Below are 18,084 nucleotides of genomic sequence, written 5' to 3'. Positions count from 1 at the left end.
TACTGCATTCTCTGTCTTTATTTAATAGAGGTCAGGATCATGCAACTGCAGTGTTTTCCATCCTCCCTACATAAATACATATTCAAAGAAATGGGTGTTTTTGTGGGGCTAATTACTTTTAAGTAATTATTACATTAATTAATTTTCAATAACTTTTGATGAAGAACCAGTGGTTCTGATATGCTTTGAATTTTTGGTGTTATTTCAAGTTGAAGACAATGTTGCTAAATTGTTAGGATCAATGACAATTTCAGGTAAAGATTTCCCACGTTTCCTACAAAACAATATTTTGTAGTTTTTTTATTAATGAGGCTTTGGGGGAAAAAGAGGGACTAGCATTTTAATCACAATCAATCATGAAGTTGCTTTTGAATATTGATTAATACCACAGTATTGTTTTCATCTTCATTTTTGTTTCAGAGTTTTAGTTAAAGTAAGTAGACATTTCTCTCAAAATGATGGCTTTCTGCTAGGAAGAAATTTATAAGCACTTAACTTTTTAAATGTTGGTTTCTGAGATGCAAAATTTTGTTATATTTTAAGTCCACCCAAAAGCTGCTTCCTCCCTCATTTTCTCTATTCTAGTCCCAATTGCACATTGCTTCTACCTGTTCCTTTGCAAGACTGGCAGATAGCATAATTTTATGAATATGAGACAGTCTGTCTAAAACTTCTGTTAGCATAGCAATATTTTTACTTAGAAGTAGTTACAGAATCTGCTAAGGCCTAACATTTCCTAACCTTATGTGTATATTTTTGTATTCCTTATTTCATTTCAGAATTTCAGTACCAGCCCTCTCAGTGCCATTTTTATGCATTTTTTTTCCTGAAATGGATATATGTATGTAATGTTTCTCACTTATTTTCAGTCTATGGTCATCAAAGTGACAAAGTCTGAAAAAAGTCAGACCCCCAGTTAGCTTTTGCCAATTAAAAGCCTGGCCCTGCAGTCTTTGGAAAATGTCAAGCTGTACACTTAATTTTTAAATCTTCTTTTGTTATTCTGCCCTTCTACCCAATTGATCCCCTTGGCAGGTTTCCTTCCTATTCTTTTTGTAACTCAAGCTGGAGGTACTGCAGAAGTGTCAAGATGGCCTAGAATACATTGCTTCCCAAATCTGAAGGGGATTGTTGTGTGCAGCAGAGAGGATGATGCATCCCACCAGAGCAATAAGGACCTGTAATGGTACTTCAGGATCGTGTGAAGACTAAACAATGCATCCCTCTAAAAAATTTCTTCTTATTTTTATCCCTGAAATTGAAGCATACAGCAAGTTCCATGAGTTCTTATTGCTTTAAGTCTTCAGCACCAGCTTTTTTCCTCCTGCACATTATTTAAAATATTGAATGTGGAACCATGCATGAGTGAATGAATGAAAGATTTTCATTCTTTAAATCTCTTTTTTTTCCTTTCATGAAGCTTTTCAGGATTCCTATTTTCATCTAGTTTATGTGCTGGTAGTTGAGATGATCTGGAAGACAATATCTGATATAAGAATTACAGAAAGGCTTAGAGATAGATACTGTGGAGTGCAATGATATAGGTATGTGAACAGTGATACGCTATGACTATACAGGACAAATCAAAATCCTTATCAAACAACTGTTCTAGTTTGTATTAAAATATGTTTTTTAATAGTATGTCTAAAAACACATGTTCTTAATTGCATACTTTCTCTCTCTCTCCTTCCAGATTGATTTTATTTGAGGAGTAGCATTTACTAGCACTGAAAAAGTGAATTTCTTCCCTTATACAAATATTTCTGTTTAAAATTAATTTCTTGTAACAACCTAAAGCATTACAGAATCTTGATCTTTTTTGATCAGACTTGATTTCTGAGTTTCTAAAGAATTTGCATCTTTACACTAATGTGTTGCAATACAGTGGACATAAAATCCTGTTGGCAGGAGTAATAGATGCAGCAGTACATGTTGCTGCCTAAGTAATATTCCTTTGTTGCACAGATTTCAAGCTGTATAATTAGTCTATTAATCACCAGGAAGGCCAGACATTCCAAATAACTTTCTTAGCAGGTCTTATATTTATATGGTATTTGTTGCTAATTTTAGACAACTTTTGATACTTACATTCTGGTTTTATTGACAGTGCCTGTCTTTGCAGACCAAGGGCAAGAATTGGCTTGTTCTCTTTTAAAAATTATTAATTTACAGCATTTGATTATTCATCAACATACTTTTAAAAAGGAAATCTTGTAAGAGTGAAAGAGATACTTCTTAATGAGAACATTAAAAACATTCCTCACACAAGAAAATAGCAGATGTGAATCCACATGGTTCTGGAGACATTCTTGTTATGGATTATGAATAGGCAGGACTGTGCAGAAGAAGTGTACACCTCAAGCATGCATAAGGGCAGTTTGCAAATGATGAAGTAATTTAATACGTAACCTGTGTGTGCCAGATTTACATAAGGGCATTTAAATGGTCAAGATCACAGAATTTCATCACAAACTCAGATTTGTGATGAGCTAGCTCCACTAGCTCCATTTGCTTATAAAAATATTTCTTTCTTTGGAATTAATCTTTTGAGATGAAGAACTCTTCAGAGAAGTGACTTGCACTTTTCTCAGTAACTGATGACACTTTATAGAAACAAAATTCTGAATTTCCATTCTCTTCTGTTTCTCTTTGTTTCTTCCGCCTTAATTTTTTTGTCCTCTGTTCTTCCTGTTCATTGCTGAAATTTTTTTCTGTCTTGCCTGCCTCCTGATGACATCTTTGTACAGCCTGCTTTTTTGTTCCTCCCTTTTCGTAGCCTTTTAGATAAAATGTTACGACGTGAGACTGTAGAATAGGTGAGGTAAAGATGGTCAGTTGTAAACAGAGGAGCAGAGGAACAGGGATCACTCCCCTTGGGAACAATTTGATTTGTCAGGTTTTGTGGGACAGATCTGTACGCAGCCTTTCCTAGAGGCAGAATCAAATGGGTTTGCTTTCAAGCCCCATAAAATACCAGGGTAAGCATAATTACCAGATAGATTTGGCAGTCCTCTGTTCGGAGAAGTGGATGGGAATAACTGAAGAGCTTTGCATCTTTGTATGTGAGAGAGATGTGGGAAGGAGGAAAGCACAAGGGTAAACAGGACAAGGAAGAGCAGGGAGGAAGTTGTTGTTACCAGTGTGTATTGTTGGTTTTGCTTAAACCTTGGAGGGAATTATTTTCAGTGCTGTTGGTTGCTTACAGAGACTTTAATCCATGATCCTAGATTAATGCAGCACCAGGGACGTGCAAAATTATTGGCATCTCTACCTATATTTTAAGAGGGTTCTGACTCACAGCAATATCCCAATTGAGATTCAGGGGAAAAAGATTGCTTCCCAGGAGCCAGGATGTGTGCTCCAGAAGTAGCTCAACTGGAGGTTTACTTCCAAGCTGGTTGTAGGCCATGTGCTAATGGTTTGTCTCCTTAGCACAGCACTGTGGTAGGAGGCAAGGGAGAATGATTTTATAGGATATGTGTCTTGGATTTGTACTGCTTAAATGTAATTTGCTGGAATCTCTTTATGAGCTGTAATTTTATAGTGTTTAGAGAGGACAAATGGAGTTGATATAATATTTCTGAATGTAAACACCAGCCACTGGAGTTTACTGAACATGTGACTAGAAATTTTAATTTTAGAAACAAAGTTCCTCCATTTCATATACACACCTGGCATTTGAGTATAGCTCCTTTATTTTATGTGTCAGTGACAGCTATGATTTATTTCCTCATGGGTGTATGCCATGGGCTTGCTTGCTACAGTGCAGAAGGCTCTGGAGGGAAAAATGTGAGCACATGGAGAAGTATATTTGAATCTTGATCCCAGTCTCTTCTGAGTTTTTTTCTCTGATTGCAGTTCTGCCAGTAAGCTCAGTTGATGTCAAAAGGGCATTAACTCATTTTTATACTCTTCTGTGTTGATGAGAAAAGTACAAGAAAAAATTTGCTGAGGAATAGCAGATTGGAAACCTGATCATCTGTCAGGGCACTTTGGGAAGCTTCCACTTTTATGCTTTATTTACCACTTTTTAAATTTTAATTTTTGGGTTTTATTATGCATATGTACAGCTACCATTATTTACCTTTCCTTTAAATATAGTTATGTTTCTTTACAAAAGAGATTCTAAAGACTATCACACCAGTGCATTGTAAGTGTGGTTTCAGGAGACACAGATTATTATCCTTACTCAACCAATTGAAATTCCCATAGTATCGTTGCTCTCTATATTTATGAAGCTGTACTAGAAATGATCAGCCCAGATTAAGTGTTGGAGGAAGATTTAGTGTTGGAATGGGAGAATTTTCCATTTTAAGAGTACAGAATGAATATTGGCACACTTGCATCTGTGGCTGTTTCAGCACAGGTGGGTCCAAAATCACTCCTTCCAGACTTGGACAGATATATCATATAGGTTTTGCTGGCATTACCCATGTGAATTTAGCAGGGGAAAAAAACAGACAATTAAATTAGGCCCAAATCATATTTTTGGCTAATTGGAACTAAAGCTCTTGGTAAAGGTAAGAAAACAAATATAATAAAAATTAGACTTGACATGTTTCTTGTGAAGATTCACAAAGCATTTCTTGTTACTTTGTTCACGTGGAGCATTACTTATTTGGCATTGCAGGGCCAGATTTCACCCTAATTTATGACAGGCAGCTCCACAGACTTTGTCAGTTCAGCTTTGTGTTGTGGATGAAGTTTGCTGACCCACGGTGAATTTGAAATGCAGCTGTAGGCTAAAGTCAGTCATCATCTTGCTGCATCTCAACTGATACAGCTGACAGGCTGATTTTCAGCTGTATTTCTTATTTCTGTGGTTAGCGGAGAGTACTTTGGATAGATGCCAGCTAATTACATCCAAGGTAGAACTTAGATTTTTAAATACATGCAACTGCTTTTCCAGAATACGATCAGCAAATGTGTAACACTGTGTTTCTAGATGAATTTCTGCAAAGGGGACTTTTCCAATCTCTGTAAAGGCTCTTAGTGGTCATAGTATGCTACAGTCTATACCTTTAACATACATGATATCACAGTCCTCTCCTTTTGCCTTTGCACATTCTGGTACTTCTGAAAACAGTACATGCCTTTTCCTAATTTTGCTTGATGAGACCTTGTCTTTGAGCAGGTTTCTTTGTATACAGTATCAGGGCTCAAGGGAAGAATGAAATTAATCCATAACTCGTGCATTGTCATAAATGGGAAAAAGTGTTATTTGTATATTTTTGTAAATAAGTAACATTTAATGGCAGTTTTGTAGTGATGTGCTGTTTTTGAGAAAAAAAGAAAACCAACAAATATATGTTTGTATATGCTTAATGTAACATTTAACTGTGATTCAACTGCACAATTAATAGCTAAATCAAATAGTCTTGTGCAACATGTAGTGCACACACATAACCAAGTATCTGTTAGTGATCCACAGCCAAGTTTTTGGCAACTTTTAATGGTGGTGATGAACTGTGCAGTGCAGTTTATCAGTAGTTTCAGCTTCCAAACATGTAGCAGACAAACTACTGTTATACGTACCTGTGTACTCCACTGCATCCAAAGGTATGCATTTGTCCTGAGAACCTGCACTACAGGTTTTTCTTTAATAAAATTTGGTTCTGAACTATTGGTTGTTTTGGTTTTCTTGTGAAGCATCTAATGGGATTTGTGGAGTGAAATGGTTTAGTCAGTCCCCAGAGTTTGCGTGTGTGTGTGTTTTGATTTTTCAGTAATTACTGGCAAACTTCAGCAGCGCTGCAGCAAAGCATCAGCCTCCTCCACTTCATCCTCCTAGACTGCAGCTTAAAACATCACTCCTAGGGGGAAAGGGGAAAGTTCTTTCCCCTAAGAGTAGAGTTAGTACAGTAAAATTGGCGGAGGGTGACACTCTGTGGTGGGACTGAAGCCGTGCAACTGCAGTTAAAAAATCTGTTCTAGGTTTCAGCTTCATCAAAGGTTGAATATTTATGTCTAGCAAAGGAATTAAAGAATTCACCAGGTTTTAACCTTTATCTCCCACTAGGAAACAGCGATAAACAGAGCAAAGCTATGTGTGTTCTTCTGCCCTTCCTATGTCTTTATTCCAATCTCTTCCTATTTTCACAGCTTCACACACTACTTGATCCTTATACATTCTTTTCTCTATATTAACTGTATTGTCTTTCCTTTATTCGACTCTCGTCCTGAAGCATTGCATGGCCTGTATAGAAGCTGCATCCTCTTTGCCATATTGAAGGGTCTGTAAATCAGAACCTGTCCTTAAGCCAGCAAGCACGGGTCGGGCCCTGGCTCTCAAAATGCTCTATGGCACTGATCCTGATGAGTGTTCTATTCCTTTGCTAAGGTCATGGAATTTCTACAGTCAGAATGTGCTGTGCATCCCTGGACATTCTTCCCTGCTTCACAGTTTTGAGGTAAGCTGTTACTGGCTTAACTCAGATTTGGGGTTGGAATACAGGTGATAGTTTGCTGCTAGGTTATTTGTTCTACACAGCCTGGTACATCTGCTTGGTCTTCCCTGGGAGAGCCTGATGCTGGTAAAAAAAAAAAATTCTTTTCACTGCCTAATGCCCACAACAGGGAGAAGCAGAGATGTTGCCACACGTTGTGCATGTGCAATCTGAACTCACACTGAACCTCACACTGGCACAAAGCACCACTGGAAACTGCCATCTACCAACTTTTTTTCATTAGCCACAGAAATTTTCTAGGGTACAATGAAGTTTTAATGGGACAACAAATGATTATTTATCCATGGAGCAGGCATGTTTTGAGGATCAGAAGATGGGCAACTATATTCCAAAATATAAACTTGATTTTTTCCATTCAGTACTTTCTCATAGACCCTGCTCTGCAGCTAGAGGAATCCTACAGCATGGGCTGTGTGATCTTACCCCGTGGCACATCATGCTAAAGGTGAGACTGGGTTCAGAAATGAAGCTTGTGGCTTTCCTTACTCATGTAACTCATCTAGAAAACATTTTGGTGGTTATTCTAGGTTCTCTAATCCTATTTTGTGGCTGAGACTTTAAACTGCAATTTACCACTAAAAAAGGTGCCTTTGAATCACAGATGACTATGTTTCATTTTCCAAATTTAGTGCTCTGATATATAAAAGAAGCAAAATTAAAAGAAACCCTGAAGTCTCTTTATTTTTAATGATGTTCCAATGGCTCTTTCAGAGGAAAGCTCCCGAGGTGGAAGAAGGGCAGGAGTGAGGACAAGGACAAGCTGTTCCCAAAAATGAGACACCAAATAAAATTTGATTTTGCTTTACTTCAGAAACCAATTTCCACAGAAAAAAAAAAAAAAAAAAAAAAAAAAAAAAAAAAAAAAAAAAAAAGATAACACTTCACTTCTGTTCCCTTTGCTGTCCTCATCAAAGCCATATTAATTGCTATGCTATTTTGAAGCCTAACTGGTTTAAACATCATCATAAATTATGTCTGTATGATAAAATTTCTGAGTCATAAAGACCATCCAGTATTTTTGTACTGTTTTCCATTAAGACACTGATTTATTTTCCTTTTTGTGTGTACGATTTATGCCTTGAAAGATGATGTGCTTTCATATGAATCCAGCTGCTGTGGTGTGCTCTGCCTCTCATGGTTTTCAAAAGCTTAAGCAAAATGGTACAACTACTGCTCAGTGTATTTTTAATATGATAAAAGGACCCTTTCTTGCCATTACACCATCACACCACATACTGACCTCCAAAAAAATCAGAAGCAGCAATGCATACTAAAAAATAGGTTTAAAAAGTAGTAATTCCAAGGAATAATTCAGTGACAGCAATTATCAGGCTGTTTAAATATTAATCATGAAACCAGGAATTAGCTTTTCACTTAAGTTCAACTCAGCACCATGTAGCTATAATTCTACCAAGCTAATAATAATTCTAAAAAATCTAGTAGGGTAATTATTTCCTTGTCATCAGGGGAGATTATTTAAGAGGAATATCCTTAATATAATTTAATTATTTCAGTTATCTAATACTTTGTGAAGTCTAATACTTGTCTTGATATTAAGAAAGATTCTTGTTTTAAAAATCAAATTGAGAAGACTATAGATTTTATAGGAGAGTGCTTTTGGAACTGCTGCTGGGAAAAATCCAATACCTGTTATGAAAGAAATCAGTTTCATTTATCAGTAGCAATATGACCAAGGAGCAGGGAGAAGCACATGAGAACATGTACCTAGTATGTTCTTCCTGCCTCCATCCATGCTAGAGATGGACCTTTTTGCTCTGTGTAGCCTTAAGTGTTTCCTGCCATGAATTTTCTTTACTGTTTATGGACCTATATAAGCTTTTAGCATTGACAAAATTCTGTGGCTAGAACTTCCACAGATGAAGTAAGCAGTGGGATAAAGTACCTCTGTGCTGTTGTTCTGACCCTGCCCCATTAATTTTACCTTTTGCGTTTGTACCATTAGTGACAAGGACTATTCCATTCCCATGTCATGTTCCGCTATCATCTTTTAACAACGAATCATAGCATCATAGAATAGTTTGGAATTTCCATTTGCTTGGAAAAAAACCTTTAAGATTATCAAGACCAATGTTCTGTTATCTCCTTGAGATTTGTTTTTTTCCTACTTAAAAGCCTTTATCTTTGTTTTCCCTTGTAAAATCAGTATTATTTTTCTGTGTAAGCAGAGGTCTCTTTCATGCTCTTGTATCAGCACCTGTATGAGTTATCTATTCATAATATTCAGGGCCTAGATTTTGGATATGTAGGTCCTAAAGAGGATGACAGAGGGATAAGAGTTGGTAGGTTTTTTTTTCTTTTACCACTTGTTTCTGCAAGTTCATATGCATAGACATGATAGAGTTATCTTTTATCAGTGGAAGCATTTGGTGCCCTGCATGACAAGTATAATACAGAGAATCATACAATGGTTTGGGTTGAAAGGGGCCTTAAAGATCATCCAGTTCCAACCTCCCTGCATGGGCAGAGACACCTCCCACAATATCAGGCTGCTCAAGGCCCCATCCAACCTGGCCATGAACACAAGGGAGCAGCCACAGCTTCCTTGGGGAACCTGTTCCAGTGTCTCACCATCCTCATAAGAAAGAATTTCTTCCTAATGTGTAATCTGAATCTCCCCCCTTCAAGTTTGAAACCATATCCCCTTGTCCTCTCATTACACACCCATGTAAAAGCCCTGCCCCAACTTCCTGTAGGCTCCCTTCAGATATTGAAGGTTGCTCTGAGATCAGCTCAGAGCCTTCTCCAAGTCAAACAACCCCAACTTCTTCGGCCCAGCCTGGCTTCATAGGGGAGGTGCTCCAGCCCGCTGATCATTTTAGTGGCTCTCCTCTGGACAGTTTCCAGGAGCTCTGTGTCCTTATGTTGGGGACTCCAGAACTGGACACTGTACTCCAGGTGGGGTCTCAGAAGAGCAGAGGAGAGGGGGAGAATCCCTCGTCTGGCTGTGCTGCTTCTGGTGCAGCCAAGGTCATGGTTGGGCTGCAAGTGGACATGGATGGATGTTAAACTTCTGGTCCACCACCACCCCCAAGTCCTTTTCCCCAGGGCTGCCCTCAATCTTTTCTCCTCTCAACCTGTATTCATGCATGGGATTGCCTTGACCCAGGTGCAGAACCTTGCACTTGGCCTTGTTGCACTTTATGCATTTTGCATGAGCCCACATCTCGAGTCTGTCAAGGTCCCTTTGAATGGTGGTAACTTCTGCTATGAGCTCTGAATGCTCTCAACTTGCATTTCCCAGTGGTGGACTGTCCCTCGGGCTGCATTCAGGCATAAAGTTATCACACAGTTAAACGGAGACAGAACCAATAGTAAAAAATTTTAATTCTAACCTGTCCCAGTATTTTTCAACTGACTGGCACAGGAGATTGGTACTTACTTGGTTGAGAAGAACTATTTCAGGTGTCCTGCTAAGGTACCACCTACTTACGCTGACAAATAGCAAGAAATAACAATGCAAATGCTTCTTTTTTTGACAGGTAACTTTATTAATAATGATCATGGATCTGTCGCACCTACCAGGTGCCAGTCTTTTTTCACACTCTGCAAGACCTTCTGAAGATTAAACTAGAAAGGCATAAAGGTAGTTGAAGCTACTAAGACACATGTTTCTAGGTGGCTCTATTTGGACTTTTTTTTTTTTTTTTTTTTTTTTTTAACAGAAGTTTCCAGGAATGTGTGTCACAAAAATTAAATACATTGAGAAGAACAGTAAAAAGACTATATTTACAGTCAATTAGAATGGGCACCACCAACATATCCAATAACAAAAATAAAACAAAAACTTTTTTCATGTTTCTTTCATGGTTTTTTTCACAGACTTTTTTAAATATGATTTTGTTTTTTAAAAAATACAATAAGAAAATAATTACATTCTTAATATGAGAACATTATGTTACAACGTACAGCCTGGGCCAATTAGTTTGAAAGTGTCTTTAACAAAAATTGATACTAAATTAAGTAAATTGCCACAATCATACCATTAAAAAAAAAAACAGCTTTTATCCCCCAAAGTCATGATCTTCTTTTTTATTATTATTATTAAAAAAGAATCACCCATTAAAAAAACAATTTAAAAAAAGCACCTGGAGTAACAGCAGTTTGTTGAGGAAGAACAAGTGTAACATTTTCTCAAAAGACATAGAAATGCAATGGTTTAAAGTACAAAAGTTTTCCTTTAAAACAAAAGCTATGCTTCTCTATTGCTGACTTTGCCTAGTGATTCTGAAATTAAAAAACGCTGTTTGTTGCTTTTGTTGCTTTCTGTAAAAAATTGTAATACTTTTCAACAAAACCAAGTTTATTTCACGGCACCAAACATGGTCTATGGAGAGGTTATTTCCCGAGCTTTTTGTTTTCTTCCTTTCAAAACCTTGGCTATTTTATAGACTAGACATGTCACTAATGCAAAGTGTGATGGTACCAATGAACTTCTACAATTACAGTACATGCCAGGCTGGGGGCAGCGGTGGCTTTGTGGAGTTTTTGCTGGGGGATGGGTGACAGATGCTGTGATGGGCGCGAGAAGTGCTGAGGGCTCTGGTATCCACAGCCCAGCCTGAGGCTGCAGCACCAGGGCTGGGGTTGGGTGCACGACTGTTTCCTTGGACAGAAATTGGCAGGAACTCGCATCTATCTCAGGCATTTTTAAAACCTGCCCTTGCCAAGGTTTTTGGTTTTGTTTTTCCATGGGGTATAGGGGATGGAAGATACAATACCAATACTGGGTAAACGAGACAAATGATTTGGCTTTTGACTACTTTGCATTGCTTCTTGATGGCAACTGCTATATCATTGCAAACATTGACTAGAAGCATAATTTGCATCATAAATATGTACAGATATAAATTAAATATTTATTGAAATATACAAATAAATAACTTAATTTGAAATAAAAAGCCTAAATGAACTTACTTTTGTTTCAAATTTGTTTATGCTAATATTTATGGGAATTTGATACTGTTTAGTCCATGGTCAAACAGCATTAGAATGTGCCCTTCACTTACAGAGTTAGTAAGCAAGCAGATGACCTAAAATAGTATTCTTAAATCCTGTTTTCAGTGAAAATCCTTGCTACACTACTGTATCTACATTCCTGTGGCACTTTGTACAAAGCACAATTCCAGGAAGCAAAAAGACTTTTCTTACGTTGGGCTCCATTTCTGCTCTGCTGAGGTCAATGGGATCCCTAGCACAAACTGCAACTGATGCCAAGACACAGCCCTGTGTTTTAGAAGCCACCAGGTCTTTCTGATAGCTCTGTGCTTTCAAATCCCACAAGCTCCTGCAGAAAGTCTTCTGGCATCCAGTTCAGCTGGGAATTCCAGTGTAACCTTCAGGAGTTACACACCTATTCCTCACAGTAAGAGACAAACAATAGGCTGGGCCAAAAAGGCATGTGAGCCTTGATAACTGCTGTCTTGCCAACTTCTGTGCTTTTTATTGCAAATCTTGACAAATTATCAAGATTCCAGCCGTAACATCTGTGATTATCTTAACATTGGAGTACTTGTTAAATTATTATTTTTTTAAATTAAGGTAATTTTCTATTCCTCACAGTTGAGGAGGAAAAGAAAATGTTGAACGTGTGATTGAAGGCTCTCCAAAGGCTAAAAAAAAAAAAAAAAAAAGAACCCAACTCATTATATGTTTTTTTTTCTCTTTCTCTCTCTCCTGATTTTTTAAAAATCAAATCTTGAGATTTTGAAGGACTTTAGTTGGCAATTTACTGCAATGTAAGTTCTCAGGAGTGACATGGATGGAGACAAGAATTTAAAAATATTTCAGACTAAAATGCAAGATGCTGTATCCTAGTGAACAGAAATAGACTCCCGTCTGAGAAAATCCCCAATTATTTGTAAAACTGTTAATAAAATAAAGTCTGGAAATTATAATCTCTTCAGTCCATCTTCCTCAAAAATAATAGCAGAGGCCTGAAAAGATGAAGGAAATTAAATACAGCAGTATTCTATAACTCAAGTTTAACAATACTATATCATAAAATAAAAAAAAAACAAAACCAAAACATGATTGACTGCGTAAGCTATTCTGACTTGCCATTAGCTGCTGAGGATTAATTTCAAATAAGTTTTCTTTTTCAGAAAGTGTAGAAAAAAAGTGGTATCTAAAGATACCTGTTTTCCCTTTTAAAAAACTCAGGAACAAATCATAGATTGACAACATGACCTTTGAAAATGGCTGGTGCTTTTGAATAGCAAGGAAGAGAATATACTAAAATGCGTTTTCTCAAAATATGGCAGCTTTTTATGCCCCAATGACAAAAGCATCTGCCTAAGACATATCAAAAAATGCTTTTCAAGCACCAGCTCAGAGAGCAGAGGCACTGCAGAGCTCCTGCCTTCCCAGCTTGAGCAACTCGTGCCATGTCTGTGAATACATTTCTTGTGCCATGTGAGCAGCAAACAGCAAAACAACTGCTAACAAGCAAGACTTTGCTCCACCTCTGTGGCAGACCTTGCAAAGTCAGTTTTATCTGTAATGATTTCACCTCTTGTCTAAATCCATCCTTCACTGGTGTTCAGGGCATCTGCTGCAATATAATTAATACTGCTGGTCCAAGTTGTTTCAGTCAAGTAAGACTTTATGCTCCTTCTTACTTCCTAGGGTTGGTTTGGGTTTGGTTTTTTTTTTTTTTTTTTTCGTTTTCATTTTCTTTGCCAGTGAAGTTGGAAATAAAGTTACAGCTAATAAAAAGAAGGGGCACACGTAGTTACACAGAAATACAGTGGAGGGAGTACAGGTGAATTAGCGCCAAGCTACCATTAACTTAACAGAATTACAAAACCTCTTATGTTGTAGCACATGGTACCACCTTTCAGATGAGTCTTTTGCAGCCTATGTCTTGGTCCATAGTAGGTAAGGCCTTTATGGGAAGTGAGTGATTTTGCTATATTTATGTTCCGTTTTTCATCTCCCACTCCTGGAAGGGGGTTAAAAAAAAAAGATATAGAAAATGTTAGAGAAATCAGGATATTTAACTGATGTCATCGGATCTGTTAAGCCAAAGCCAGTTGAGGTCAGTAATAGTTTTTCCATTAGTTTCACTGGATCCAGCCTTCTGCCCACAAATTAGTTAGGGAATGCTAACAAGTATGTCCTGATGGCCTCTCTGTGCAGCTTCCACCCCTCTCAACTATATATGGCAACTTTTTCTCTAGCACAGTGCCATGTTTGTTTTCTGCAAAGGATATTTATGGAGCAAATTCACACACTGTAGCATTCAGCTGGAGCAAGGCTGCTTTGTCCTGTAGGGATTTCTGACTTGCATGAAAAAGCAGGAAGCACTCATTACCTCTCACACCTAACACCAAGTGATTGCTTGTCTGTTCTGCAATTTTTTTTATTATAAAGCTCATAGCACACACATGTTTCTATAGCTGAAAAGGGGAGCTTACTGAGGTAGAGAGACTTACAGCCAGGGTCAAAAACAAGTTAGCTTATGTTGCACTTGTTTCCCATAGAAGTAGTTGAGCTATTGCTCGGCAAGTTAAAGAAATCACTTTGCCTTTCTGTGCCTCAGTTTCCCCACCTGTTAGCTGAGGACATCATCACCTACCTTCCATATCAGGCACTTAATCTATAATGCTGTCATCCATATCCCTCAGGGCAAGGTATTGGCATTTCTTCTGCCACAGGAGTGAAAATTGTGAGATTGCTACAGCTGAACACCAAGTTAAAATGTGTGTTGAGCAATATCTACAACACTTCCTACAAGCACACAGGAACAGAAGACAGATGGGCTCAGCCTAGGACACACTCACTGTACCTACTCCCCAAATCACACCCTTACAGCAACTGGAAACTAATGAAGACAGAAGGATTTGGTCTCTGGCTGAGGTTCCTCTGCTGAGGAGCAACTTCCCAGCTGTTCCTAGCCAGGCACTGGGCTCCATGGGTTTCTCTCCCACCCAGCTATGCAGCAGAGACATTCTGCAGGCAGCCTGCTGACTTGGCTCCCAACCTGAATTCCTGAATTTAACACTCATTCCATAATGTTTAAGAGCTCTGACTGAAACCTGTTACTTGTCCATGTAACTGTTTCTGCTGCTGAAAGCAGTAATAGCATTACTTTCGCTAAACAGCTGCATGACCATGACACCTCTTCAACTATTGTAAAGGTCACAGTTGGTGGCTGCTTTAGCAATACAGGAAAAAAAAACTTGGGTTTAAAGCTGGTAGACAATAGTTTATTAAAAAAAAAAAAAAAAAAACTTGCTGGGTTTTTTCTTCATTTGACTTTTACTTTTACTAAAATACAATATATTTTAAATACTTAAGTTTTACACTTCACTGTACTGTAAATCTAAAGTTAAAACACACCATTTGTTAAAACCTATATTACTTTAAAATGGATATTAAATGCATATTCTCTATGTCTATGCTGCCAAAGCTCTCAAGGAAGTTGTTGGCTAAGCAACCGGGAGAAGAATTTTTAAATGAGTTAAATGAGTTAAATGTTAAATGAGCCCTGAAAACAGTAGCTTCTTTTGCAGGTGCAAAAATAACTTTTTCTTTGTTTCCATTTCCCCAACAGGTTCATGCCAATGAAAGAATGTTTAAGTCAATATTGACAGCCTGACTGGGATCTCCTTTTCTTCTCCAGCCCCTGAATATAAGCAAAAAGTAAACTGCTGACATTCACCGGTCCACCAGTTTTGAAAAGAGAGCAGAAATACTTTTTGTAATTTCCTTGCTACACATAACAGTTTGGGTTTAGAAATTAATTTGAAATGGGAAATATTTAAATAATTGTTTTTCTTGTACAGCAAGAATATTTGGTGTATTTCACCTCTCTAGGAATGCTAATGCAGAATATTGCTTTCCATGTTTATTGTTCCCATGTTTTAATACACTATTTCCAGCCAACTGGAGATGAGCAAAATCACTATTAAAATTTCTTCAGACTTCCTTAAAATATGCATGATTACTTTATAAAAAAAATTTAAACTCATGTTACAAAGAGAAAAGTTAAAAAAATTACAAATATGGCAATGTATGTGTACAGTGTCCTAAAGAGCATCTTTTGTGCAAGGGAAGAGCAAGAAGGGAGGAATTCAGTGCATTAAAATACACATTGAGGGAATAAAAATAGCTAACTTCATATTTTGAATGCTTATACAACTCCATAATATTGGGAGATTTGCCAGCAGCTGAAGATGCAAGCTGTAGCACAGACACAAATACTGTTTCACTCCCACATATTGCACCCAGTTCTGCTCTGGGATACTCACACATGAAACCCTTTCTTTAGCCACATCTGTAAGGCCAGGGCTAATGCATAACTGCAAAAAGCTAAAAAGGAGTGAAAACCAGATTCCCCCCCTGCACACATACAGGTAGCCCCCTGATACAGGTAACCCCCTGATGCAGGGTGTGATGCAAATGTGGATCTGATGGAAGGCTTTGGCTGCAGCTCCTTGAGAACAGGCTGAGTGCAGTTTGGGTTGCATTAATTCAGCAAAATTTCACCCAATGTTTAGTGCATGAGGTTTTAGGAAAAAGCTGTTGAAGCTGAATTGGATACTTTAAATTGTTTTTCCCACATGTGGGAAATATGCTTAGTAGCACCATATCCTTTCTGATTATCCAAGATTCCTCTAGAAAAGAACTTGACCAACCTCTCATGCAGTCAAAAGCACAGTGATATCAAACAACACAGCAGGGATTTTCCTGAATGGTTTATGCCGAGGATAAAAAATGTTCTACAGCTGGATGGTATTCTTTACACCAAAAATGTTTAGGTTTTTACAGTGCCCTTGTTTCTCTGGCTCTAAACACTAAATGGATGGCTTACATCTGCCTGGCCAGTCTGCAGAAAAAATCCAAGCCCCCTTTCCTAAAGACTGTGATCTGTTAGACCACATTTCCTGAGTAACACTATGGTAAGGTGCAAACCTAAGAGATAAAGTGTATAGTAAGAGATGATCATAGAATCATACAATCATAGAATGGCTAGAGTTGGAAGGGACCTTAACGATCATCCAGTTCCAACCCCCCCACATAGGCAGGGACACCTTCACCAGACCAGGATGCTCACGGCCCCATCCAACCTGGACTTGAACACTGCCAGGGAGGGAGCAGCCACAACTTCCTTGGGCAACCTGTTCCAGTGTCTCACCACCCTCATAGGAAAGAATTTCTTCCTAATGTCTAACCTGAATCTCCCCTCTTCAAGTTTTAAATTATTTGCCCTTGTCCTCTCACTACACACCCATGTGAAAAGCCCTACCCCAGCTTTCTTGTAGGTCCCCTTCATATATTGAAAGGCTGCTACCCTTATGAGACAAAGTAGGGTATAGCTGGAATATACAAGTAAGCTTTAGAGCACTTGAATTTTTCTTCAGGTTTGTTTCAAAGTACAAAGTTAAATAGAAATGGAACCTTTCCTGTTAAGTTTAGTTATTTGAATTAGTTGAATTTAAATTAATCAGGCTAGCTTGCAGAAAAAGCAGTTAACGTCCATGGACAGGATTGAGGAAATGGTGGCGTAAGGGTCAGAGAACTCTAATACAAGGTACAGTGAGAGAAGTAAATCATGGCCTGGTCAATGTAGAGAGTTTAAGGGGGCTGGGGGAAGGAAATTGAGATATTAGAATGTGCCAGAAATAAATAATTTGCTGAGATGATGATTTTTTTTTTTTAGTTTTTACTACATTTAAATGACAGGCTCACACTCAGTCACAGCAAATGTGTATAATCAATGAAGACAACATAACCGAAGTTATTTTAAAAATTCCCTATAAAGAATACTTCACTGAAGTATTTTTGAAAAAAGAACTAGACTGCAATGAAAGACAAATATCTGTGATTATTATATATATGAGTTTGTAATAACAAGTATATGTTCATTTGTAATAACAAATATATGTTTGTAATAACAATTAGCAGTAAACTACTTAACCAACAAAGGCTTGGGCTAGTGCTATTAGTGTCAACCTTGGTTAGATGCTGCCCACATGCTTATGCTGCTAACAAATTTAGCACAAAAGAATGGTCATAAAAATCTCCCTTAAACTAAAGCACAAAAATTAGAAAACTAAGAATACAAGAGAACGGCCAACTTCAGACTGGTACTTGTGGCACTAAATCAAATTAATTCTATTTTTTACTTTAAATGGCCATGAAGAGTAGATACTTGCACACCACACCATCCACTATTATAACATAGCACTATTGTTTTCTTGCACCAGTTGGAAAAGATCAGACAAGCTCGTATGTTGTTTCAGAACATTTAGTCTAACAGCACTCCTTATACTACTTGTCTCCTACACTAGTGTAATTTTATCAATTTTAGATGGACCATCTACACCACAGACTACTTACCTTGCACAGAGAAAAACAGGGAATGAGAGGGAAGAGTCAAATCTGTCTCCCAAATTGCTTACCAATTCTTCTGCAAAAGGTTTCCCCCCAAACCAGCAGAATTTATGTAGTAATATGAATATTTTAGATATGGCACATTTTCCTCTTAGAACTAAATTTCACCCACTGAAGAAGCAGGAACCAACTTGTCCTTCTCTCTTCTGTCTCACCACAAGCAATTTAGATTTAAAGAAAAAAAAAAACAACCAGAAAA

The 18,084-nt window shown here is 37.7% G+C and overlaps 1 protein-coding gene across 3 annotated transcripts in view; it reads right to left on the bottom strand.

The window, feature by feature from the left end:
• Nucleotides 1-9,952: 9,952 nt before the first annotated feature.
• AFAP1 (actin filament associated protein 1) overlaps nucleotides 9,953-18,084 on the bottom strand; it is a 101,697-nt gene continuing 93,565 nt past the window's right edge. For all 3 annotated transcript variants that reach the window (XM_071753438.1, XM_071753439.1, XM_071753441.1), the window contains one exon: nucleotides 9,953-13,428. In XM_071753438.1, coding sequence (XP_071609539.1) covers nucleotides 13,402-13,428 — 27 coding nt within the window. In that variant the 3' untranslated portion in view covers nucleotides 9,953-13,401. The remainder of the gene's footprint in view (nucleotides 13,429-18,084) is intronic.

The sequence above is a fragment of the Heliangelus exortis genome, chromosome 10 (assembly GCF_036169615.1).
Source record: "Heliangelus exortis chromosome 10, bHelExo1.hap1, whole genome shotgun sequence".
Taxonomy (NCBI): domain Eukaryota; kingdom Metazoa; phylum Chordata; class Aves; order Apodiformes; family Trochilidae; genus Heliangelus; species Heliangelus exortis.
Note: the sequence above shows the minus strand (reverse complement) of the source record. Positions and strands in the feature narration are given on the sequence as shown.